This window comes from Bicyclus anynana, chromosome 15 (genome assembly GCF_947172395.1).
Source record: "Bicyclus anynana chromosome 15, ilBicAnyn1.1, whole genome shotgun sequence".
Classification (NCBI taxonomy): Eukaryota; Metazoa; Arthropoda; class Insecta; order Lepidoptera; family Nymphalidae; genus Bicyclus; species Bicyclus anynana.
Window position 1 is genome coordinate 59,584 of NC_069097.1, and position 25,374 is coordinate 84,957.

A 25,374-nucleotide genomic window follows, 5' to 3' on the forward strand; every position below is an offset into this window, starting at 1 on the left:
TTACTGTGGCATTGCTTAGACTATCCACAGATTAAATACATAGAATATTCGATTACTGATCGATGTTTGGCTGTTTCGTCAAAAGAACCGATTCTTTTGATTAATTGTTTTTATTAAAAATTTGATGAAATTAAGGTTTAAATACTTTCAAATGAAACGTTACTCCATCTTTTACTAAACTACAAGTTTTGACCGTTTTTTATGCCATTTAACTACACAAACCGGCATTTTTAGGGAGCTCTTTACACGACGAAAACGATTACAACAATGAAACATCGATTCTGTAGCAACAGTTTTTATAAACGCGAAGTTAGCGAGCCGTATCGTTCACCTTTTACGATGTCATGGTACGCGTTTCAGCAATTCAGTAGGCCAGCTTTTGAACTGCCTGGAAATTGCTCGGATATTGCACGATTACTTATTAGGTCATAGTAAGCCCCCTGGACACTTTTACAATCTCTCGACGCGTGGAGCCACAATAAACCAAGAACCAAGAAGAAGAAAAATAAAATGTCACTCTGAGTCTGACATTCTACGTCACACGTCAACGTCATGTGAATAACACGATATAATTTTTAATTCTGTCTAATTTTAATTTTAGAAAAAAAACTCCAGAAGTTAAGTTGAGAAATTTAATATCGGTGAGAGTCACCGCGCTTCGAGAATGAGATAATGTAAACGAAGATGAAGAGTGCGACAGCAGCGCTCGCTCGGTGAACGCAAGTCGCTGTCGCTGTCGGTATGTCGATCGAGTACGTGGTGGTGAGCGAGGGCGAGCACGACGAGCCCATCGAGCTGCCCGCCGAGGAGGACGGCTCGCTGCTGCTCAGCACGGTGGCGGCGCAGTTCGCGGGCGCCAGCGGGCTGAAGTTCCGCGCGGGCGGGCGGCTGCGCGGCCTGCGGCTGGCCGACGAGCGCGTGCTGCCGCCGGCCGACGGCTGGGCGGCGCACCGCTACTTCTGCGCCTTCCCGCGCGCCGCCGAGCGCGCGCCGCGGCCGCGCTGCTCCGACCTCATCGTGCTGGGCCTGCCGTGGAAGACGGGCGAGGACGCCGTGCGCGACTACTTCGCGGCCTTCGGTGAGCTGCTCATGGTGCAGGTGAAGCGCGACGCCAAGACCGGCCTGTCCAAGGGCTTCGGCTTCGTCAAGTTCGCGGAGTACGAGGCGCAGCTGCGCGCGCTGGGCCGGCGCCACATGATCGACGGGCGCTGGTGCGACGTGCGCATCCCCAACAGCAAGGACGGCGGCTCGGCGGCCGACCGCAAGGTGTTCGTGGGCCGCTGCACCGAGAGCCTGTCGGCCGACGACCTGCGCGAGTACTTCGGCGCCTTCGGGCAGGTGACGGACGTGTTCGTGCCGCGCCCGTTCCGCGCCTTCAGCTTCGTGACGTTCCTGGACCCCGAGGTGGCGCAGTCGCTGTGCGGCCAGGACCACATCATCAAGGGCGTGTCCGTCAACATCTCCACGGCGTCACCCAAGCGCGAGCGCGCGCGCTCGGCGCTGCTGGGCTGGGGCGTGCTGGACGCGCCGCGCGTGTTCAGCTGGCCGCCCGACGCCTGGGCGCACGCCGCGCCGCCCGACGCCAAGCCCTACCTCAAGTACGAATGAGCTCCCTCCTTGTTGATAACTCACAGATTTTATATCAAATAATATGTACATAATAATATAATATAGAATGATAATGTTGTTCATCGGCCTTTCATTACATTCATGGCTGTCCATTATTGCAATTATTTATAAAAAATAGCAGATGCCTGCAACTTGGTCTGCCCAAGACTGGCCCTCTCGCAAAATCCATTCTTAGCAGACGTCTACTAACTAAGTATTGCCTCGCTGCCAAATTTTCAACTTTGTATGTTAAGTGATTTTAGAGATATATGACGCTTTTATATATTTGAAGTACTGTAAATATACAAAAGCAGTCACTCACCACAATATCTCAAAAAAGCAAAAAATAACCAACCCTTGAACTTTGATATTAAAAAACAAAAATAAACAAATGCTATATTAAGCACCAGTTGAACTAGTAAATGACCTACGCACGTCTGTTGGCCTGAGTGTATCGCTCAACAACTGAGAAATGTTGGAACCCGAGCGGAGCTGTTGGTCCAAGTGTATCAGTCAAGAGAACCTGAGCGGGCTGTTGCCCCGAGCCAAGAGCAGAGAAACGTTGTTTTCAGCTACATTAGAATGCTTTGTTCTCAAAATTAACAGGATGTTTGCAAAAGTAGTCTGAAGGGTCAACTGATTTAATAATTTTTTAAGTTTCCGTAGTACACAAGGAACCCTTATAGTTTTGCCATGTCCATCTGTCTGTCTGTCTGTGGTTTAGCGCAGAGTCTATTACTACTAGAAAGCTGCAATTTAATCAATCAACCAATTTATTTATTTGCAGATACATGAATTATATATATAATTATATATATACAGGTGGTCGGTTTGGTGGTGTGGTATGGATGTAGATGGTAAATGTATATTGCCAATTTGGCATGCAAATTATTTATTAAGTATTTAACGATTTAGCATCAGTATGTACATTAAAAATGTGAATAATGTCGTAAAATGAAATCTTCAATAAAATTTTTTTAGGGTACCTTCATACCTCCCCTACATGTAAATAATTACCCTACATGTAAAGTGGGGATGAATTATTTTTTACTCGTTTATTTCATTTCGTTTTCGTTGTAGGGTATTGTTGGATAAATCTTTAAAAGAGGGGACCAATATTTTTCGATTAAGGGGTCCGTTTTGTAAAATATGCTTTAATAGCAAATTTTTGTTAGACTCAATTGCCAAAGATATGTGAAAAAATTCATTAAAGTAGGATATATAATGAAATCACAAATAAACTGTAACAGCTTAGTAGCAATTGCTATTTAAAGAGTATAAGTAGCAATTGCTATTTAAAGAGTATAAGTCGACCTCCTTAAGAAACATATTTAACTCAGAGTGTGTTAAAACTAGATAGCTAAAATTTAATATGGGTATGTATATTAATTATTATTATAAATGGTAAAAAGAAAATAAAAAAAAAATATTTTTTGGGTTCCTTCCCTTCATGCAAAATGAGGGTAAATTTTTGTTTGTCTATCCCATGGTGTGGGGTATTGTTATCGGTATTTTTGTGCATTACATAAGGGGTTTAAGTGCTAACATAATCTACAGAACTCTACAGAGCGAGTGGCCTGATATACACTTGCCCTTTTTTCAAATGTTGACACAGAGGAGTATACTCAGATATATAGTCCAGATTGCAAAATTGCTTGGTGATATGTCTTTGCACCAGACCAGACCTGAGCCTTTGAAAATATAAACCTGCACTTGGTTTAGGTATCAAACTCAGAACCTCTGTTGAGAATTACAGCACTAGCAAGTGCAGCAGAGAGGTTGTCAAATTGGCTGTTGATAGATGTATTCTATTATATTGTCCTAGATTCAATATATAAACTGAGCTTATATTTTGAGAAATAGTTTTAAAAATAATTGAATTCATTTCACCATCAATATCACCTGTCCGCTCTATGCAGAATGGAGGACTTAAAAATTGATTATAACAATCACTAAAAAATTTAACAAACATAATTTTATTAAAAGAAAGACTACTCAACGTTCCATTAAATGGTAGCTAAAATGTTATACAATTGTCCGTTGAAATCTAGTTGTAATGCTGATACATAATGCTTTCCATCCTTGACTACACTCATGCCTGATGGAAAGCAACGACGAGATCTAAGCTGACATTCACTTTATTGAAGGTGCCTTCTTCATTCTTGCTTTGGAGATGCTCAAACCATAATACGATACAGGAAACTTGACCACCGGGAGCACTTTCATATCCTCAGATTTTTATTTGTGCCATTGTGTTTTACCAGAGTTAATAAATATAAATAAGTAAAAGACCTGTATAGTGGATTATTTATCTTCGAGATTGCTACCAGTGAGCCTTGGCATTGGTAGACATCAAAATAAAAAGAGTAGGTTTAGTGTGTGTCAAACTTCTAGACTCTAGTCTGCTCTGGTTGTGCCTGGCAACACGCTTATCGAGTGCTCGAGTTCATGAGACCGTGTGTAGCGTCAAACCGAACTGTGACATTTTCATCAACCTACCCACGACTTATTGTCCTTTATACTCTACTATAGTCAGATCGGGTAGGTATTTTAAACAATGTAAATAAACAAAAACATATGATTCAGGGGTGCTCAACATTTTACTAAAGCATTATTCACGAATATTGTCATGAAATAAAACTTCCTTTGATAGACAATTTTTTTTATATTTTATGTTCCTATAAACTGTTATTTATCGAACAGATAATGTTTCACTTATATTTAGGGTTCCGTGGTCAATAAAGAACCCTTATAGTTTTGTTTTTTTATTATGTATAAGCAAGCACCGCTTAGCTGTACGCTAGATTGTAAGCTATGAGGCAGCCTTTGGTAGAACGCGCTTGCCTAGAAGATGCCTATTCACTCTTGACTTGAAGATACCCATACCCATGTCCGTCTGTCCTTCTATCTGTAACTCAATTACTAATAGAAAACTGTAGCTTGACTATGAAAATTATGTACGCGATTATATGCGTAAATTAAAAACTTGACAAGTAGTTTTTACTCGTTTTCTCGTAGTGTGGGTTATTGTTAGATATACGTTTTTATGTAGAATTTGATGAGTTTGTTAAGACACTACTTTTCAATTTAGGCCTCTATTTGTAAAATATTAAGATTTAAAGTGCTAATTTAATTTCGTACTAAACTAAATAAAATTAAAAACAGTAAACGAACAACAAATAATAATAATAAACAATAACAACGAAACGAGAACAAAACGAAATAACAAAAATTATAAGGGAAGAAAATACGCACAACAAACTGGATTTAGTTAACGAATACTGTGAAGTAAGAGTATTAGTCACAGACAAAAAATAAAGTAGTGTTCTGTGCTGTGAAGTGTGAACTGTCAAATCTCAAATCTTCTTTCACTTAATACAAAATCAAAAAATTAATCATAGTTTAAGGTAATTCTGCAATAAATGAAAATATTTTATTCACATTATAATAAAAGAAAACATCATTTGAATTACAACTTCTTTCTTCTTTTGATATGATAATACGATAATACGATTTATAAAATTAATTAAAGCTCTTATTTAATTTTATAAATGCATATTAATACCCATAAAACTCAATCTTTGTTTTTCAAAATGGTTTGTGACTCATGTCTGCTTGGGGTATTTAAGGTTCTTTTTATGTCGTTTGTGTTGTATTTCTGCAAACTCTATTTAATTAACATAGAGGAATTAGACATGGAAATGCATCGCACCCAAATGCAGCAACAAAATTGTCTGTCATTTTTAGAGGGGACGAGGTAAACTCACACATCGAAAAAATTTAACAAGAATAAATAATAATTATAATCTGCACACAGAATATTCAATTAATGGATCAATGTTTTGCTGTTCGTTCGTTCGTTAGAAGAATAGAATCGATTTTTCTTTTATATATTGTTTTAATTTATTATTAATTATAATTATGTTTTTGACGACCTTCGTGGCGCAGTGGTATGCGCGGTGGATTTACAAGACGGAGGTCCTGGGTTGGATTCCCGGCTGGGCCGATTGAGGTTTTCTTAATTGGTTCAGGTCTGGCTTGTAGAAGGCTTCGACCGCTAAGGCGTACCGACAAGCGATTTAGCGTTCCGGTACGATGTCGTGTAGAAACTGAAAGGGGTGTGGATTTTCATCCTCCTCCTAAAAAGTTAGCCCGCTTCGATCTTAGATTGCATCATCAGTTACTGACTGAACATCAGTTACTGAGTGAGACTGAAATCAAGGGCTACCATGTAAAGAATAACAAACATAAAATAGAAATATTTTCAAATTAAACGTCACGTCATCTTTTAGTGAATTAGAAGTTGTTGACCGTTTTTCATGCCATTGACTGACTGACTACTTACTACACGAACCGGAATTATTAGGGAGCTTTTTAGACGACGAAAACGATTACAACAATGATACATCGATACAATCGATAACGCGTTAGATCGTTGGTTGTTTGACAGAGAGGTAACGTCTTGCGGGGCAGGTCTTTCTATAATTGGTCCGTGATAATTAATTTGTTGTATGTGAATCCGGACTCAAAAGGGCTAGAACCCAGAGCCGTAAAGCTTATTATTAAAAATAAAATGTACGCGAATCGAAACGAAAAGTGTCGCTTAAAAGAACCTTTTTGAGTAGTATTATTGTTGTGTAAAAAACCTAAAGTTGTGGACTATAAGTAAAAGTATCTGTCGTTAAAGACTACATAACAACGCCGAATTGCGCAGCCACAGTATTCGTGTTCAAAGCTGACTCGAACTTTGACGCATAATAATCGAATATATGTGCTGATGTGTTTGTTTATTTAAACGCGCTAATCTCAGGACCAACCCGCATGCCCAGCGTGGTCAGTACTGGGCAAAACTTTGTATGGACGGCAAAAACAAAACACAGCCCCTAGTCCCCGGCAGCCCCGCTATTCCTGGCTCTGGCAGCGGTTATGGTGACGGCGGGGCAAGGGGTGTTAAGAATCTCCGGCAGAGATTCCGCTGCCAACCCCGACGACTAGACCTGGCAACATACAACGCACGCACTTTGAGGTCCGACGAGAAGGTCATCGAGCTGGAAGAAGTTATGAGCAAGTTGCACTGGGATATCATAGGATTGTCTGAAGTCCGAAGAGAGGGGGAGGGCTCGATAATCCTTGAATCCGGCAACATGCTCTACTACCGGGAGGGCGACCAACAGTCCCAGGGTGGTGTCGGATTTATCGTTCACAAGTCCCTCGTGAACAATGTTGTAAAAGTCGAGAGTGTGTCGAGCAGGGTAGCGTTCCTGGTCCTCCGAATTACCAAACGGTATTCGTTGAAGGTTATACAGGTTTACGCACCGACCTCGACACATCCCGACGAGGAGGTAGAGGTATTGTATGAGGATATTTCTAAAGCCATACATGCCTCAAACTCTTATTACAATGTTGTGATGGGGGATTTTAACGCAAAGCTGGGCGAACGTAGCGGTTCAGAGTTGAAAGTAGGACGATTTGGATATGGGCAACGGAACGATAGGGGCCAAATGTTGGCTGACTTCATGGAGAAGGAGGGCCTCTTTATGATGAACTCCTTCTTCAAGAAGCCACCACACAGGAAATGGACCTGGATGAGCCCCGATGGTTCCACGAAAAACGAGATCGACTTCATCTTGTCTACCAGACGGCAAATATTCAACGATGTTTCTGTGATCCATAGGGTGAAAACCGGTAGCGATCACCGAATGGTTAGAGGCACGTTGAATATCAACATTCAGCTGGAACGGTATCGACTGGTGAAGTCTACGCTCCGACCTACTCGTGCCCATATTCAAAACCCCGAGTCCTTTCAACTAGAACTGCAGAACCGCTTTGATTGCCTAGCAAATTGCGAAACTGTGGACGATCTGAACAACAGGTTCGTGGAAACTGTCCATTCCGTTGGGTCTAAGTTCTATAAGACCCACCGTGCGAAAAGAACCAAAAAGTTCTCGGACCAAACACTTAAACTCATGGAAGAGAGGCAAGAAATGAGATTACAGTCTTCAGCAGATGCGTCAAAATACCGACAAATCAGTAGACAGATCTCTAAGTCGCAAACCAGCGACTTGCGAAATTTCAATACCGAGCGTATTAAAAATGCGATTGAAAATAATCGAGGCTCGAAAGTTTTCGCCAGAGATCTGTCTATTGGACAGAGGCAGCTGACGCGTTTGAAGACCGAACACGGTAATCTAATTTCTTCCAAGCCCGAGTTATTAAGTGAGGTCGAGAAGTTCTATGGACAGCTATACACGACTACTCAGCAGCCTGTTGCCAATTTGGCTAAAGACCCCAGAGCCAAGTTGACCCGACACTATACCGAAGATATCCCGGACGTCAGCCTATACGAGATTAGTGTGGCTCTCAAACACCTGAAGAACAATAAGGCGCCAGGTGAGGACGGAATCACAGCAGAACTCCTGAAAGCGGGTGGAAAACCGATACTTAAAGTCCTTCAGCGATTGTTCAATTCCGTCATTCACGAGGGCACGACGCCTGAGGCGTGGCATAGGAGCGTGGTGGTTCTGTTCTTCAAAAAAGGTGACAACACCTTGCTGAAGAATTACAGACCCATCTCGCTGCTAAGCCATGTTTACAAATTGTTCTCGAGAGTCATTACGAATCGTCTCGCTAATAGGTTTGACGACTTCCAGCCTCCCGAACAAGCCGGTTTCCGAAAAGGCTTTAGTACCATAGACCACATCCATACGCTGCGGCAGGTTATACAGAAGACTCACGAGTATAACCAGCCACTTTGCTTAGCGTTTGTGGACTATGAGAAAGCCTTCGATTCGGTGGAAACCTGGGCTGTGCTAAGGTCATTGCAGAGATGCCGAATTGATTACAGGTATATCCAAGCGTTGAAGTGCTTGTACGAAAACGCCACTATGTCAGTCCGTATTCAGGATCAGACTACGAGGCCAATCCAGTTGCAGCGAGGAGTGCGTCAGGGAGATGTGATCTCTCCGAAGCTATTTACCGCCGCACTGGAAGACGTCTTTAAGCTTCTGGACTGGAGCGGACTTGGCATCAACATCAATGGCGAGTACATCACTCAACTGCGGTTCGCGGATGATGTAGTCATCATGGCACAGACTCTGGATGACCTTAGTACCATGCTCAATGACCTCAGCAGCGTTTCTCAACAGGTGGGCCTGAAAATGAACATGGGCAAAACAAAAATAATGTGTAATGCTCATGTATCGCTCCACCCAGTTATAGTTGAGAACGCTGCACTCGAAATTGTAGACGAATACATATACCTAGGACATATGATCCAGTTAGGTAGGTCCAATTTCGAGAAAGAGGTGAACCGTCGAATCCAACTCGGCTGGGCTGCATTCGGGAAGCTTCGCGACATCTTTTCGTCCGAAATTCCTCAGTGCCTGAAGACAAAAGTCTTCGAACAGTGCGTGTTGCCAGTGATGACCTATGGTTCCGAGACTTGGTCGCTAACTATGGGCCTCATAAGAAGGCTTAGAGTCACACAGCGGGCGATGGAACGAGCTATGTTAGGAGTATCTCTGCGTGATCGAATCAGAAATGAGGAGATCCGCAGAAGGACCAAAGTCACCGACATAGCTCAACGAGTTGCGAAGCTGAAGTGGCAATGGGCGGGGCACATAGTTCGAAGAGCCGATGGACGTTGGGGTCCCAAAGTGCTGGAATGGCGACCCCGCACTAGTAAGCGCAGTGTTGGCCGACCCCCCACCAGGTGGACTGACGACATCAAGCGAGTCGCAGGGATTCGCTGGATGCAGGCGGCTCAGTATCGTGATGTTTGGAAGTCCCTACAAAAGGCCTATGTCCTGCAGTGGACGTCCATCGGCTGATATGATGATGATGATGATGAATCTCAGGAACTACTGGTCCGATTTAAAAAATTCTTACAGAGTTAGATAGCCCATTTATCGAGGAAGGCTATATGGCATATAGCCATATAGCCTTCCTCGATAAATGGAAATAATATAATAGCTTATAGTATATGCTATTATATTATTTCCGTATTCCTACTGTAACAGGAATCACGCGGGTGAAACCGTGCGGCGTCAGCTAGTTAATGGATAAAACGTAAATGGTAGTTGGGATACACCGCCTAATTATCTAAAACTAATTTCATAATTTGAATAGTTTCAAAAAATCACTTGACCAAGGTTTTTCCCAATTTTTTTAAATTTTCTATTTTCTATTCAGATTTTTCAATGTTGTAGCTGCAGTACCTACCTAGTTAATATTGTAAAGATAATATAATTAATGTTATACATTGAAGATTAAATTACCAATGTATTTTGATACTATTTTTATAAATAATGTTTTATTTATTTTGATTATGATGACCAGATTTGAAAAGAAATATCCTGTAAAAAAAATTATAGAGCTGAAGTGTACCATCATTTTATTTTAAAAACTCGTGTCTACTCTTTGTAGTTACAAAGTTGCCAGTAAAAATATATAGGTGCTGAATTTTCAATACAAGAAAAAAATTAAGTAAAACTAATCAAATTAGTATTAAATAATTAGGTGGTTTACCTATCTACCATTAATTACAACCTAAAACAGCCTGTATATAAATTACGTGTAACGTTGTGTGCAGTTTGATCCAACGAAAGATAGGAATTACGTGTAACGTTGTGTGCAGTTTGATCCAACGAAAGATAGGAATTACGTGTAACGTTGTGTGCAGTTTGATCCAACGAAAGATAGGAATTACGTGTAACGTTGTGTGCAGTTTGATCCAACGAAAGATAGGAATTACGTGTAACGTTGTGTGCAGTTTGATCCAACGAAAGATAGGAATTACGTGTAACGTTGTGTGCAGTTTGATCCAACGAAAGATAGGAATTACGTGTAACGTTGTGTGCAGTTTGATCCAACGAAAGATAGGAATTACGTGTAACGTTGTGTGCAGTTTGATCCAACGAAAGATAGGATAGCTATTAGCTTACATCTCAGTGTAAAGGTACCTGTACCTACTCGTAGAAGCAATATTATTTTATTTCAAACTGTTTGCTTTTATCTCGAAACTCGAAACCTGTTAACTCGAAACTATTCTAACAGATGGCGTCTTAGACCATTAATAAAGGTCTAAGGATGGCGTTATCAAGGGAAAACATAATGCAAAAGGGTAAGAGAAGAGCAAGTGAACTTATGTCAAATGTTACTTGTTATTAAATAATATGAATTAATTACAAAATACTAGCGGACCTCGTCAAGCTTCGCTTTGACATATGTGCACTTCTTCCCTGTCCCTACTGTACACTATTCTACCTCTACCCTACCCTACCCTACCCCTGCCATACCCTACCCTTTGACTCTTTAAACGTTTGTATCGGAAATAGAATCTAATTTTTCTCACCTTTTAAACCTTCCCTATACCTCCACGAACATTTCAAAACTTAAATAAGATAAATCTGTTCTGCTGTTATCGGTTTTTGCGAGACTAATGAACGGCAATTCATTTTTATATTTATAGCTAGGTATAAAACATAAACATTTCAAACATTAAATAAATGACGTTGTTCTGTGATGGAAAGAAGGAACTACATGGTAGAGTCGCTGAGCGGTTTTTGTTCGTAGGAGATACCACCTTACCCGTTCTTAGACCAGCACGAGCCTGAGGGCCTCAATTCCTTAAATGAGCCGGAATGCCTTGGGACAGTGTTCCTACTGTTGCTGCCGGCGAGCTCTACGGAAGAGCACAGTTGGGGGTTCCTTCCACATCGAGAGATCGCGCGTTCGATCTCCGCCTGTTGGACTATTAGTACGCACGTCTAACAGTGTTTACGACTGTAGGTCAGTCTGTACACTGTTGGGATACTGATATTGTTACGTGCTTTGCGTGAGTTGAATGAGATACCTCATGACTGATGAAACTAATCAATCGATAACAAATAAGTAGCTATAGAGCTAAAAGCTCTGTAAACTACTCCGTAGGCAAATGTTAGTATTTAACGTAAGCGACATACACCACAACAAAAAAAAACATTATATTATACATCAATTCAAAACAATATATTTGCAATTTATTGATTTCCCTTTCCATTTATAAGGACGTAGGTATATTATTTACAACCGTCTGTCACCGCCCGTCACCACAGCCCAGCGCAGCGCCAGCTCGGCCTCAGCGCAGATACTTGGCGGCCCAGTCCACGCGCGGCGCGCCGCTGCCCACCGCGCTCGCTTCTGAAACGACGATTCGCAATATGGGGGCGTCCGTTCATTTCAATCCATATAATGGTAAGGGTAGAACTTTATCTTAGGCGGGGGACGGGGGAGAGGGAGGCCTAGTCAGTTTATTTTCCGGAAATACCTAACAGTATTGGGTGAACCAACCAAAATCTAACCACTCATATACCTACTATCTGTATATCTGTCCGTCCGTACGCCAGTCCGCGACCGCGACGTAGCGCAGACACTAACTTACTAAAGCTGTAAGAGTAGATATGTGTATTGAAAATGTGAACAAAGTCGTAGAATAAAATCTTGAAAAATATATTTTTAGGGTACCTCCCGTAAATGTAAAGTGAAAATGAATTTTTTTATTCGTTTATATCATAGTGTGGAGTGTCGTTGAATAGGTCTTTGAAAGATATAAGAGGTCTTCTACTAATATTTTTCAATTTAAGGTTCCGTATGTAAAATATTAAGGTTATAGGAGCAATTTTTTGTTAGAGCCAAGTGTTCGCACAACGGTTATTTATGGATACGTGAAGAAATTCACGAGAGTAGGATATTAGCCAGGGAACCCTAACTTGTATAACTATTAATTAAGCAACAGAAAAAAAACAGCTGGTTAGTAACAACTTTAATAACCTCGTTATTGATAAAAGTTTCAGTGCGTTTCATTTCTTTCTTTCTAGTCCAGTAGAAAGAAAGAAATGAAACGCACTAGTCGCCGTTACGATTTTTTATCGGTCTCCTCGATTTCTCCGGGATCCCATCATCAGGATCCTGACATCATGACAATTGGACCCTCTCAGGAGTGTACCCTATCAAACAAAAGAAGAATTATTTTAAATCGGTCGCCGTCTCCGAGTACTCGCCTAACATACCTACATATTATAAAGTAAATAAAAATACGTACAGGCAAATTGAGAACCTCCTGTTTTTGAAGTCGGTTAAAAATCTTAATAATCTGTTCACAAATAATGTAATCACTTAAGTGAAGGAGTCGGGTCGGGGCGTGTACCTCGGCGCGAGTGCAGCGCGAGCGGGTGGAACAGTGCGGTGTCGATGCGGGCGCCGGCCACGTAGCGCGCGGCGCCCAGGTACGCGGCGGCGGCGCCGGGCGCGGCGGCGGCCCGCGGCGCGCCCGGCGCCGGCTGCACGCTGCGCCCGCCCGCGCGCCGCGCCGACTGCCGCACCTCGCCGCTGCAACACGAGCGCACGCTGCAGCGGGCGGCGGGGGCGGCGGGGCGGCGCCCACGGCCCGCGCACTACGCACCCCAGGATGTCGGCAAAGCGGTCCCGCGCAGGCGTCGGCGCCGGCGCCGGCGTCCGGCGGTCGGCGGGCGCGGCCGCCGGACTGCTCTCGGGCTCCGCGCGCGTGCCGCTTCTGCACAAAGGTACATTGACAGGACACGTTGGCACCCACATCGCAACAGTTACCACGTAGAACTGCACCGACCGTCTCGGGCGGGGGGCCGGGGGGGGCAGCGCGAGCGCAGCGCCGACGGCGAAATACGGGAATCTAAAACAAAAGTAGGTGCACAATAATATAAAAATAAAACAAACAACTATACATGCATGCATGTATGCACGTTTCCTCACGATGTTTTCCTTCACCGTTTGAGACACGTGATATTTAATTTCTTAAAATGCACATAACTGAAAAATTTTGGGTGCTTGGAAGCAGAGGTCACATCCACTGGGCTAACACTTCTACAATATGGGTATCAAATGGCTTATTAAGAGTAACTTGAAAAATTTGCAATAATTCTAAATCCTAAATGGCAGACCATCCAGGAAGGCGGAGTAGTTATTTTTAATCTACAATATGGGTATAAAATGAAATTGCGAAGAGCACAAATGTATGACAACGATATACCATCTGCCCGTATATGGTAAAGACGGCGTTGATCTAATTCAGCCCAAATCTGTGTAATTTCCTGCTAAATATAGTCACGGAACGAGGGCAGGCCCGCCGGCTGCCAGAGACACACCTGAGGGCCTGCGGCGCGGTGGGGCGCTCGTGCGGCGCCCAGCGCAGCAGCGCGGCGAGCAGCGCGCGCGCGGGCCCGCCGGCGCCGGGCACGACGCGCGCCAGCGGCACGCCGCTGCCGGCCGGGAAGCGGAAGCGCAGCGCGGCGGCCAGCGCCAGCCCCTCGGGCCAGGAGTCGCGCGTGGGCGCGCCCAGCACGGCGCACAGGCGGTGCAGCTGGTCGAGCTCCGAGGCGCCGGGGAACAGCGCGCGGCCCGTGTACAGCTCGGCCGCGATGCAGCCCAGCGCCCACAGGTCCACGGGCGCGCCGTAGCGTGGCGCGCGCAGCAGCACCTCGGGCGCGCGGTACCAGCGCGTGGACACGTAGGCGGTGCAGGGCGCGCGCGAGCGCACCTCGCGCGCCAGCCCCAGGTCGGCGATCTTCACCAGCTCGGGCCCGCAGCACAGCAGGTTCTCGGGCTTGAGGTCGCGGTGGAAGAAGCCGTGGCGGTGCATGTGCGCCAGCCCCTGCAGCACCTGGAACAGCAGGTTGCGCAGCACGGGCTCGGCGAAGGGGCGCTCGGCGGCGCGCAGCAGCTGGTACAGGTTGCCGCGCATGTACTCGAACACGAAGTACAGCGTGTCGTTCTCGCGGATCACCTCGCGCAGCTTCACGATGTTGGCGTGGTTGAGCTTCTTGAGCGACTTGACCTCGCGCAGGCTCATGGCCTCGTCCCACGAGTAGTACTTGCGCTTCATGCGCTTGATGGCCACCTTCTCGCCCGTGTCGCGCCGCTGCGCCAGCGCCACCGAGCCGTACGTGCCGTCGCCCAGCTGCTGCAGCACCACGTAGCGGTGCATGGCGCACCAGGCGCACCAGGCGCCGCGTGCACGTAATGCTGAGTGCCTACTGCATCCTAATGCTTTCTTATTCTAGAAAATGTAGCTATTAGATAATAATAGTCGGAGTATGCGAGACTAGTTCAGAACTCATAATATGTAACTATAGTTACGAACTAGTCCGGCATATCCGACGTGAGTTTCAGCTGTATTTCTTATTAAATTAATATGAATAACACTCACGATAATTTTAATTCTAAAATATTTGATAATATTGAAATTTTTGATTCATTTATACTTCGGTGTCACCTAAATTAATTTACTCTTTGGGTGTCACCATGGTAACAATAATAAACAACACAACACTAAAAAAAATATGGTAACACTAAAATTACTCATACAAACTCTTAGAATACATAGGTCTACAGGTCTACTCTTAGACGGTCTAAGGGTCTACTGGAAGGTATATTAATACTGAATTAGATACCGGGTGTCATAAGAAAAAACTTTTTAGTTTTTCTCAATTGGTTTCTTCAAATATTTTAAAAGTAGTAAGTGTTTTATTAACCTCGATGAAAAAAAAATTAAAATCAAAAATCTCCATTTAAACTTTAATTCTAAAATATTTCTTAAGCGGAAATACTGTCTCTGCTATGTCCAACGTTTTCGTGTTTGTAGATTCACTTCATCTTAAATTTTTAAGAAAAATTGTAATATTTTTGTATTACAGGGCCAACAGGGCTTTTAAAGACCTTTTAAAGACTTGTATCCGAATCCAAGGCCGTAAAATAAATAAAAAAAATATCCTATTTCAACCGTGGAGGGAGAAGATTTCAACCACAAACGGCTAAAAAATTTCAACATTCGCTGTGACATTGACATAGTAAATATTAACAATATTATCGTACCTAATTTAATCTGTGATAATATCTATGTGATTGTTTGTGATTGACATTGACAGATTAAGTGTAGTGTGGTGTGATTGTATCAACAATAATTTGAAGTTACTTTATTTTAATAATTACTTTTGCTTTAATAATTGCTTTTATATTTGCATAATGCGGCTGAATAATATTATTGCTAGATTTCTAGTTTGTAGTTTGTAGTAGTTGTAATACTCTTCGTTAATATTTAATAAATTTATATTTCTGGTACTGGAACTTCAACTACCTACTTCACAGTTGTAAACAACCGCAAATTCTCTGAAATTATACGTAAGTATATGCTTTTGATTAAATATACTTAGCCAGGAATAATAAGTAACACTTGCTAATGTTAATGTTTGGAAAACAAACATGATTAATCACGAATCTAACGTAATTGCTAATAGGCCGGGTCGGCGGTGCGCGGACATGCCGCGCGCGCGATGAGCGGCGGCGCGCCGGCGCGCTGCCGCGTGAGCAGCGAGCAGCTGCACGCGCTGCTGTCGTTCATGGAGGAGCACCGCGACTTCGCAGCCGGCAAGCAGTCCATCTACTCCCGCTTCAGCGCCTGCAAGCTGTGGCGCTTGCTGGCCGAGCGCCTCAACGCTGCCGCCGACGAGTCGGGCGGCGCGCACAAGTCACCCGACAAGTGGTGCCGTGTGAGTAGACCAAAGGTTGCCCTTCTGTCGACACTCTCTGTGATTTCACTGTTAGGTCATAGGACATAGATCTGTACTGATAATATGGATGTAGTCTATATCTCTTGGATGTGTAGATGTGAAGTGTGCCTTCAGCTTCAGGTTCTCTACCACTTAACAATGTGTATTTTCAAATAAACAGTGAATAGGAATTTTCCATAAAAGTGTGTATCACCAAAGAATGAAAGTTCAAAGTGTAGCTTATAATATCATAGAAGTGGTTTTTTTACTCTCAATATTCCTGTGATGTCATACAATTGCAGGAATACTTTTATTAAGGCTTAATGTGTTCAAAATCCAGTAATTTGGCGGACTGTATGTAGTGTGTACTGTAGTGTGTACTTAGTTACATCTGTAGAATCTTCATCATTAGGTTCGTCTTCGCCTTCATCATTAGGTTGTGTGCAAGTTGCATATTATTCTACATACACTTTTGGTATGCTTTTATTGAATTCACAACTTCTGTCTATAGTTTTAATTTTAGCTACTTTTGACATCAATATTTTAGTATTGGGCAGACATCAAGTACCGGGCTCGCAAGAAGTGGGCAGCCGGAGAGTCTCTGGGCGACCTGTCCAGTGTGGAGGAGCGGCTGCAGAGCATACTCGGCACGAGGCCCACTGATCGTGAGTGTGACCGCATATGGTTCTAGTGTTAAGCAGACATCAAGTATCAATAGATGATGGCTAAAGCCATGTATTAAAATAAGAAACTCATATTAATAACATAAAGCTTTTTATTCTTGAGTTGTTTACTGATCTGCCTTGGAAAGACTACTTATCAAAAGTATATTGCTATTTATGTCAAAGGTATGTTGTTTTTATTAAAGTAAAATAAAATCAGCCTTAATTTTAGAAACATTTCATACTCAAATATATTTTCTAAACAACAATATATATAATTTATTTACACCACACTATTAAAATTATTATTAGTTAACTGTTGAGTCCTTGAGCTCAGTGAAACGGTACGTTTGAGCCCGTGTGGTGTGCAGCGGGCGCGGCGTTCGGCGCGCGCGGCGCGGGCGCGCTGCTGGCGGACGAGGCGGACGAGCGCAAGCTGGACGAGGACGCGTACTCGGAGCAGGAGTGCGCCGACGCGCCGCGCCTCGCCACCGAGGAGCTGCTGGCCGAGGCCGCCATGCGCAGCGCGCTGGCCGCCGAGAAGCAGGCCGAGGCCGTGGCGCAGGGCGTGGAGCTGCTGCGCGAGCTGGTGGCGCTGCTGCGGGAGCGCGCGCCCGAGCACGCGGGCGCGCCGCACCACCACCGGCTGTAGCTCAGCGCGGCGCGGCCGGCGCCAGCCCCGCGCGCGCCGCCACCTCGGCGTACACGGGGTCGGCGAGCGCGCGCGCGCGGGCGGCGCCGTGCCGCAGCAGCTCGTGCAGCAGCGCCGGGCGCGCCAGCAGCGCCTGAGCGCGCTCGCGCACGGGCCGCAGCGCGCCGCACAGCGCGTCGGCCACCACGCGCTTGTACTGCGCCGTGCTGAGCCCCCGCGCCTCCTCCAGCGCCTCCTCCGGCAGCTTGTCGGCCGCCAGGCTGTGCAGGGTCACGAGGTTGGACACGCCGGGCCGCGCCGCGGGGTCGAAGCTCACCTGTACCAACGCATCGGCGCTACTGGGCGGCATGTGGATGTCGACTAATTCAATATTTTTTATCACCTTTTAAAAAATAAAAGCATGTAATCAAATCAAACATTGTTTACATCTTTTTATATTCGTCTATATTTTTTTTATAGCCAGTAGACATTGATTCGACTCAATAAGTATGGATGAAACAATGCTTCACCATTGCGATCTTGAAACGAGACGACAGCCCACGACCTGAAAGAGACCGTCAGCTCCGACCGTCAGCTCCGACCGTCAGCTCTTAAGAAATTTAAGGCATTTCCATCCACTGGCAAGATTATGGGCACTCTTTTCTGGGATAGCCGAGGGGTATGGAAGATCGAATACCTCAGTCGTACTATGCCGGCCTCTTTATATGCAGGACAAATGGACAAATTGCGTGATGAACTACGCGCAAGATGACGCCCCCGCGCACGAGTCTCGAGTTGTGATGGCTGCCATTGAAGAGCATTCACCGGACCTCACTCCTGGTGCTTTTCATCTTTTCTTTTTCATCATCAACATCTTTTTCAGAATTTTGATGATGAGTGATCGCTACTGTACACGATTTTTTAACGGATCAGGACGAAGACTTTTTTCAAAAAGGAATTTTATATTACAAAAAAAAGATGTGCCAAGTGAATGCTCCTAAAAGATAATTCTGTTGAAAAATAAAATAACTACATGTTAGTCATCCTCACTGCTCAATGAACACGTAGTACAAAGTTAGTGAATATAGTCTGGCAAGTTGACACTCCCATGATATGCGGGCGACGAAGGGAAAGACTGCGCGGGTGTGAAATCGGCTGATAGTGATGATGCTCAAACATATATAATGAATGATAGTAATCAGTCGCCGCGCCGCCGCCGGCCGCGAGCGAAGTACCTCTGGCGTGAAGTCGGTGACCGCTTTCTGTATCTTGAGCCGGATGAGGTCGTCGCCGTCGCTGAGCAGTATCCGCGACTTGGGGTCGGAGTCGGACTTGGACATCTTCTTGCTGGGGTCGCGCAGGCTGCGGATGCGATCGCTCCCGTCATCTGCGTCGACATGTATAACGTCATTAACCGACTTCAAAAAAAGGAGCAGTTCTGTCTCTGGTGATAAATCACGTCAATATCTGACCATGGGATCCTGGAAACATAGAGGGGAACTCCAAAAAAATAACAAACTCGCTCGTCGTAGGAACGACAAGTGAGTTTGTTTATTTTTTCATTGGGATCATTAGCTATCAAATTCATCCTACTATCCTACTAATATTACTCGTATAAACGAAAAAACCATGGTTCCCGAGGGATTCGTAAAAAAACTGAATTCCACGCGGACGAAGTCGTGGAAGTCCTAGTTATATGGAGCAAATTGTTCCGATTTCGAAAAAAGAAATTCACAACCGGTACGGCATTTCTGTTCTTTTATATACTATTATTACCTATTATGGTGTAAGCAAACAAAAAACATCAAAAACAACCATTAAACACACTCTAAAGTAGCGTATACTCACATTTCTTAAAAAAGGAAAAACATTTTTTTTTTTCGAAATCTGTACATCTTTGCCCGGTCTACCCCAAACAATTTTATAGCTAACTTTTAGAGAGAAAAGATTATTATAGAAGATCCAAAGGCTCTCGCAAGTTTGAACTAAAGTCCTTAATTTTTTATAATATTCGTTTGTAACGTTTACTAATTACTGTAAACTACTAACCAAACCAAAAGTTTGCAGCACAAAAATGATGAACTAAACTTGCGAATATTATTTATTTAAACGGGTACATACCACGATAAAACGACGAGATTTTATTGTCGATATTTCGACCCAGTTGCATGGATCGTGGTCACGACGGGACTGAAGCTGCGAGATGCGAAGTTGACAACAGCTGTTAGGGGCAGAATCGATCTACCCACTTTCTAGTTCGTTTTCTTTTTTCAACAACCTCGAGTTTTTGTCTGTTTAGGCAAACCACACTCACGACATCGTTTTTGCTATTAGATTTTTCGCGGCGCCCTCTTGGTTTGCACAATTCTACGACCGGGTTCCACTCGCTGGCTAGTTTGAAACCATCTTCCCGATTGAAATTATTGTATTTTCGAATTTCAAGGCTTCTCGAACTGCCCGGGGTGTAATGGCGGTCCGTGCCGTGGGTGTAAACTTGCGAGTATTTAGGCCTCCATAATCCGGACTCGCCGTAACAGACGTTATCAACAGCTATAAACCCCTCCCTGCCATATTTCAAGTTTGTAGCATAAACATAATACACTAAACTTGCCTTTAGTCCTCCTTAATCCGGCCCTGTCACAAAATTTGTTTGTAACGAAAGTTTACCAATAATAAAACACCTCCTATAAATTTAATAAAATAAATTATATATTTAATAAAAAAAAATCAACCGACTTCCAACTCAAAAATTAACCTAAACTAAAAAGCAAAAAATAACATCTTACCTATGTGCTACCTTCTGATCAGTTTGAAGGCGGTGCCAAGCCAGTGATGTTTTAATTAAAGCCGTTTAAATTACAAAGTTTCTGTGGTTCTTTCAGAAACGGCACCGCCTTCAAACTGATCAGAAGGTAGCACATAGGTAAGATGTTATTTTTTGCTTTTTAGTTTAGGTTAATTTTTGAGTTGGAAGTCGGTTGAATTTTTTTTATTAAAATTTTTATTTTTTAATTTTTAGTGTTAGCACACCTACTTAGTGTGAACAAAAATTAATAAGCAATTAGTTGAAACGTTTCTTATGATAAGTATCTAGTCCTACAATCCCAATTTTAAAAAAATACTACCTTAACTCATATACAAAATTTCACTCCCCCTTTATCCACTCGTAATATGAATATTCAGAAAAACGTGAAAGGTGACTGTCCTCCGTCTTCATCACCAGACCCCCTATGCAGTCACAATCCATATGGTTGGAAAGTTCTCATCCAATCAAGTCCAAACACAAGGTCAAGGAACCGTCGAGGAGTTCCCTTAACTCTCCTTCATCTTCGTCACCAGACCCCTAATACAGTCACAACCTATCCAGATGGAAAGTTCTCATCAATACAAAATTATCAAGTCAAAACACAAGGTAGCTACTGTGAACCGTCGAGGAGTTCCCTTAACTATCCTTCGTCTTCATCACCAGACCCCTAATACAGTCACAACTCATCTAGGTTGAAAGTTCTCATCAATACAAATTTATCAAGTCCAAACACAAGGTAGCTACTGTGAACCGTTGAGGAGTTCTCTTAACTGTCCTTCGTCTTCATCATCAGACCCTTAATACAGTCACAACCCATCTAGGTGGAAAGTTCTCATCAATACAAATAAATCAAGCCCAAACAAAAGGTACCTGCTGTAAATCGTTGACGAGTTCCATCGTCTGTGTTTCGGCTCCATCATCAGACCAACTCCAGACCTTCATAAAATTGTAGTGGTTTAAAATACCTTATGGAAACATTAACAAACGCACTAGCCGTCCCTACGATTTTCGAAAGTTTCCCTCGATTTTGAAACGAAAAAAAAATTTTCAAAATCGGTCCACAAATGACGAAATTATCGCTGGACATACAAAACATACATACAGCCGAACGTAGAACCTCCTCCTTTTTGGAAGTCGGCTAAAAAATGAAGAACTTTCATACAAACTTGCGGGAGCCTTTAGACCTCTTTAATCCGGCCCTATCGCAAAATCCGTTCTTAGCGGATACCTATAGACTATCTGCCTGCCAAACATCCTTGTACGTCAAGCGGTTTTCGTGAGAATGACCTTTCGCATTTATATATTAAGAAACCTAGCCGACGACCGAACATTTATACCCCGTTTTGGCCACATTTTTGATCGGTGGTTTGCTCCTATTGGTCGTAGCGTGAGGTTATGTAGCTTATAGCCTTCCTCAATAAATGGGTTTTTCAACACAAAAATATTTTTTTAATTCTAACCGTTAATTTCTATTCAGTTCGTCAGTAACTAAGGCAGAAGTACAAAATTGCCTGTCGCCTTGCCTGTCGCCTTGCCTGCCGTCACGGACACTAAACGGGTTGAACGCCGCGCAAAAGGCTAATTGACGTACCCGGCAGCAGCGGCGCGGGCGTGGGGAAGAGGCGGCCGAAGCGGTGGTGGAAGGTGCGCACCAGCTGCGCCGTGAGCTGCAGGTGCTGCAGCTGGTCGGCGCCCACCGGCACGTGCGTGGCGCGGTACACCAGCACGTCGGCCGCCTGCAGCACGGGGTACAGCAGCAGGCCCAGCGGCGCGTCGCCGCCCGCCGCGCGCTCGCGGTACTGCGGCAGGTGCGCCAGGCGCGCCTGCGTGGCCAGGCAAGCCAGCAGCCAGCACAGGCGCGCGTGCGCCGGCACGGCCGACTGCAGGAACAGCACGCCGCGCTCCGCGTCCACGCCGCTGGCCAGCAGGTACGCCGCCGTCTCCAGGCTGCGCCGCTGCAGCTCCGCCGGGTCCTGCACAGCGAGTGTCAGTGTGCGGTCAGCACGCACGCAGGCCGCACCGCGCCGAGCGTGTGCTCCAGTGTGACGAGTGTCAGTGTGCGGACCTGCGGTGCGGTGTGCACGTGCAGGTCGGCCACGAAAAGCACGAGCGGCTCGCCGCGCCGCTGCAGCCGCACGCAGGCCGCACCGCGCCGAGCGTGTGCTCCGGTGTGACGAGTGTCAGTGTGCGGACCTGCGGTGCGGTGTGCACGTGCAGGTCGGCCACGAAAAGCACGAGCGGCTCGCCGCGCCGCTGCAGCCGCACGCAGGCCGCACCGCGCCGAGCGTGTGCTCCGGTGTGACGAGTGTCAGTGTGCGGACCTGCGGTGCGGTGTGCGCGTGCAGGTCGGCCACGAACAGCACGAGCGGCTCGCCGCGCCGCTGCAGCCGCACGCAGCGCCGCACCGCGCCGAAGTAGTTGCCCACGTGCAGCGCACCCGTGGGCTGCAGCGCCGACACCACCCGCCGCGGCCAGCGCGCTGCCTCCGCGCTGCTGCCAGTGCTGCCAGTCTGCGACAGATACCGAAATGGAACCGTAACATTTTTATCAGCCTACCCATGACTTGCTATACTTTGTATTATAAGTAAACCAGTGTGTCACTAAAGTCCATACATAACACTGAATTAAATATCAAATATTTTGGATCTACTACATTTGGCAGGAACGCCTTTTTTGAACAACCACTGAAGAACCTTAAGTATCGATTCTCCCGCTTTCAGAAGTTCTGCTGTGACTCCGTCATCACCTGGTGCCCTGTTGTTCTTAAGTTCAAGATTGTTCAATTCAAATTTATGACAATAGATTCAAACACAACCCTTATAACACTACAAACTTTACCTCTTAATAATATTAGTATTGATTGCACCACCTGCAGTCTTGCCTGATGTTTTCCTAAGGCTGCCTTTTGTAAACTACTTTGTAACTTATATTTATGTTCTATGTGTATCGTGTGCTTCCTATTTGGTGGGCAAATGAAGAGTAACAAAAATAATTTTTATTTAGTACTTATTTGTTCTATTTGAAGGAGGAAATTGTCATGAATGACATCCAGGTAGCCTGGATGATGATGTCCAACTTCTCAGATTCACAGCTCCGATGGACCGATGCCTCCTACATTCACCGACCATCCTTCCCAGTACCAATGCGAACATTACTTAGGGAAGAGGTTGTCTTTTAGGTATTGTTCCTTTCTTGCAGCTACCATTCATGTTGCACCAGTCTGTGTATGTACACATTTGTTAGGTCATTATATTTATTCACTTTTATGATTTGGCCTAATGTGTGTCTCCCACAGCACAGTGAAGTACAAGAAAGGCTTATAGTTTCACAGTACTTCAGTGGACAGGGATGCTAAAGTCACTTACGGACAACCACTCATTTTGCATTTCTAAATTCATTCCAAGCACTTTATATATTATAGTAGCTGTCACCCGTGACTTTGTCCATATAAAAATTGGTGTAAACTTTCTGTCCCTAATTAACCCCTTAAGATATAATATGTATTTGCACATTAGTCTGTTAACCGTTTTATTAACTAACTATTAACTACCTTCCTGTCAAAGTTTGTAGCATAAAAAATGAAGGACTTTAATACAAACTTTCGAAAGCCTTTAGATCTCCTTAACCCAGCCCTTTGGTAAAATTGGTTTATAATGGATGTCTGACAACTATAAACCACCTCCCTGTTAAACTTCAAGTTAGTAGTTTGTGGCCCTAATGAAAAATCTGTTCTTATTACCTACTAATTTCCTGCTAAGTTTCATCTTTATATGTCAAGAGCATATTCTTATTATTATTTGCATATTTACACAAAGTCCAACCCAGCTCTAGCTACCTGTGCACACATAAAGTGGAATTGAAGCCTTGAATCAAATTCTCTGGCACATTCATAGTTTGGCAGTGACTAGAATAAAGTCTTCTTGGTACCATTGGTTCACCATTACATGCTCTCAACTTGTTTGTAGAAATCCAATTGTTTCTTCAATTTCAACCCAAATCTGTTGCGAGCCCAAATAGGCGGGGAGAGTCACTAGAGTGGAAAAGGGGAGTGTTTGTTAACAGTCAAAGGCGCCTTTACACTCACAAGTGCGTGACTTCACTCAAGGTCATTCCCTGCCATTCTGGGGTCTTTTTTTAGTTACAGTTCGATTTGTTAATAAATGTTGTGGATCGTGGACCTTTGTTCGACATTAGTTTTCTTATTTTTGTAATCATTTCTGAGTCTGCTAAAAAAACAATTTTAAAAATTCTTTTACCACTAGAAAGCCACGTTTTTTGTGAATATCATATGCTATATTTTATCCCTATGTTCTCACGGGAACAGGAACTACGACGGTGAAACTGAGGAGCGTCGGCTAGTTATTTTATAGAGGTAAAGTTTATGTAGAAATCTCTACATATACTGAAGCGATTTTGAAAATTCTTTTACCTATAGAAATCTTGAAACCGAGTAACAGGATATAATTTGTCTCCGTATTCCCGCGGGAATACGGTGAAACCGCGGTGCTTCTGCCAGTAATAAATAAAACTACAGTATACTTACCTCATTCAGGTGATTATTTGTAAATGTACAATAATTGCTTTTTATTCGTCGTTTGGAAAACACGATACACTTTTTTCTTAAAAACTTCATTGTGTTCATTATCTACAGTTATATTATTTTTAATATTTTAAGCCCACTACACCTGCACTGCAGTCTGCACCACAAACGTCAAATGAAGGCACATAGAGTAGAATGAAGGTCTGCAACATAGAGTACATTGAATATAGGGTAATAGGGTATAGAGTCCTCAGATGCCATCTCCGCTTAGCGCAATCTTGTGAGCAGATAGAGAACTACACCAATTATAATATAGAAAGAAAGAAAAAATCTTTATTTACAGCATTATGCCACACAACACAATATGCTCATAATATCATATAATGCTATCAAATAATATTGTCATATTAAATAATATGACAGGACAATATCCTCCGATGTGTGGCGTAACCCAATAAAGGGCCCCAACTCAGCATATGCTACATACTCTTTTGCCGCGGTGTGGTAAGAAGGTAAGGTGGCAAAGAAAATGTGGATACGCTAATAATTATTAAACAATAATATTTGTA

At 44.0% G+C, this 25,374-nt stretch overlaps 4 protein-coding genes across 14 annotated transcripts; 2 read left to right on the forward strand and 2 right to left on the reverse strand.

Moving 5' to 3' along the window:
- Window positions 1-512: 512 nt before the first annotated feature.
- LOC112043405 (TAR DNA-binding protein 43-like) lies at window positions 513-1,689 on the forward strand. The gene has a single exon (XM_024078805.2). The coding sequence runs from the start codon at window positions 742-744 to the stop codon at window positions 1,606-1,608; it is 867 nt and encodes a 288-aa protein (XP_023934573.1). The 5' UTR covers window positions 513-741; the 3' UTR covers window positions 1,609-1,689.
- A 9,912-nt stretch (window positions 1,690-11,601) lies between these two features.
- LOC112043396 (serine/threonine-protein kinase MAK) lies at window positions 11,602-15,389 on the reverse strand. Of its 10 annotated transcripts, XM_052885948.1 has the most exons (5): window positions 13,767-15,389; window positions 13,232-13,294; window positions 13,049-13,159; window positions 12,794-12,975; window positions 11,602-11,787 (listed from the first exon to the last, which is right to left on the reverse strand). In XM_052885948.1, the coding sequence occupies exons 1-5, from the start codon at window positions 14,603-14,605 to the stop codon at window positions 11,726-11,728; spliced, it is 1,257 nt and encodes a 418-aa protein (XP_052741908.1). In that variant the 5' UTR covers window positions 14,606-15,389; the 3' UTR covers window positions 11,602-11,725. The 10 variants fall into 10 exon arrangements, 6 of the variants coding, with proteins under 6 accessions (XP_052741908.1, XP_052741903.1, XP_052741904.1 ...); XR_008251518.1 differs by having other exon boundaries at window positions 12,689-12,975; window positions 13,049-13,294; XM_052885943.1 differs by having other exon boundaries at window positions 12,794-13,294; window positions 13,767-14,677; window positions 14,828-15,389.
- A 173-nt stretch (window positions 15,390-15,562) lies between these two features.
- Window positions 15,563-17,619, forward strand: LOC112043406 (uncharacterized). Its single transcript, XM_024078806.2, has 4 exons — window positions 15,563-15,798; window positions 15,915-16,166; window positions 16,714-16,831; window positions 17,200-17,619. The coding sequence occupies exons 2-4, from the start codon at window positions 15,951-15,953 to the stop codon at window positions 17,478-17,480; spliced, it is 615 nt and encodes a 204-aa protein (XP_023934574.1). The 5' UTR covers window positions 15,563-15,798; window positions 15,915-15,950; the 3' UTR covers window positions 17,481-17,619.
- LOC112043407 (tryptophan--tRNA ligase, mitochondrial) lies at window positions 17,051-24,998 on the reverse strand. Of its 2 annotated transcripts, none has more exons than XM_024078808.2 (5): window positions 24,809-24,998; window positions 22,587-22,775; window positions 21,857-22,238; window positions 18,695-18,846; window positions 17,051-17,796 (listed from the first exon to the last, which is right to left on the reverse strand). In XM_024078808.2, the coding sequence occupies exons 1-5, from the start codon at window positions 24,905-24,907 to the stop codon at window positions 17,482-17,484; spliced, it is 1,137 nt and encodes a 378-aa protein (XP_023934576.2). In that variant the 5' UTR covers window positions 24,908-24,998; the 3' UTR covers window positions 17,051-17,481. The 2 variants fall into 2 exon arrangements, with proteins under 2 accessions (XP_023934576.2, XP_052741909.1); XM_052885949.1 differs by having other exon boundaries at window positions 17,051-17,862.
- Between the last annotated feature and the right edge of the window lie 376 nt (window positions 24,999-25,374).

Bases quoted from the DNA above. Each gene is read 5' to 3' on its own strand.
- LOC112043405 (XM_024078805.2), top strand. From the start codon at position 742: ATGTCGATCGAGTACGTGGTGGTGAGCGAGGGCGAGCACGACGAGCCC.
- LOC112043396 (XM_052885943.1), bottom strand. From the start codon at position 14,605: ATGCACCGCTACGTGGTGCTGCAGCAGCTGGGCGACGGCACGTACGGC. The intron at 13,295-13,766 runs GTGTGTCTCTGG...CTTTTGTTTTAG, and splicing joins ACCGCGCCGCAGGCCCTCAG to ATTCCCGTATTTCGCCGTCG. The intron at 11,788-12,793 runs GTACACGCCCCG...TCGTCGTTTCAG, and splicing joins CGCGCTGCACTCGCGCCGAG to AAGCGAGCGCGGTGGGCAGC.
- LOC112043406 (XM_024078806.2), top strand. From the start codon at position 15,951: ATGAGCGGCGGCGCGCCGGCGCGCTGCCGCGTGAGCAGCGAGCAGCTG. The intron at 16,167-16,713 runs GTGAGTAGACCA...TCAATATTTTAG, and splicing joins CACCCGACAAGTGGTGCCGT to TATTGGGCAGACATCAAGTA. The intron at 16,832-17,199 runs GTGAGTGTGACC...TGTGGTGTGCAG, and splicing joins CGGCACGAGGCCCACTGATC to CGGGCGCGGCGTTCGGCGCG.
- LOC112043407 (XM_052885949.1), bottom strand. From the start codon at position 24,907: ATGAACACAATGAAGTTTTTAAGAAAAAAGTGTATCGTGTTTTCCAAA. The intron at 22,776-24,808 runs GTAAGTATACTG...TATCTGTCGCAG, and splicing joins CAAATAATCACCTGAATGAG to ACTGGCAGCACTGGCAGCAG. The intron at 18,847-21,856 runs GTACGTCAATTA...ATGTCGACGCAG, and splicing joins GCCCGCGCCGCTGCTGCCGG to ATGACGGGAGCGATCGCATC.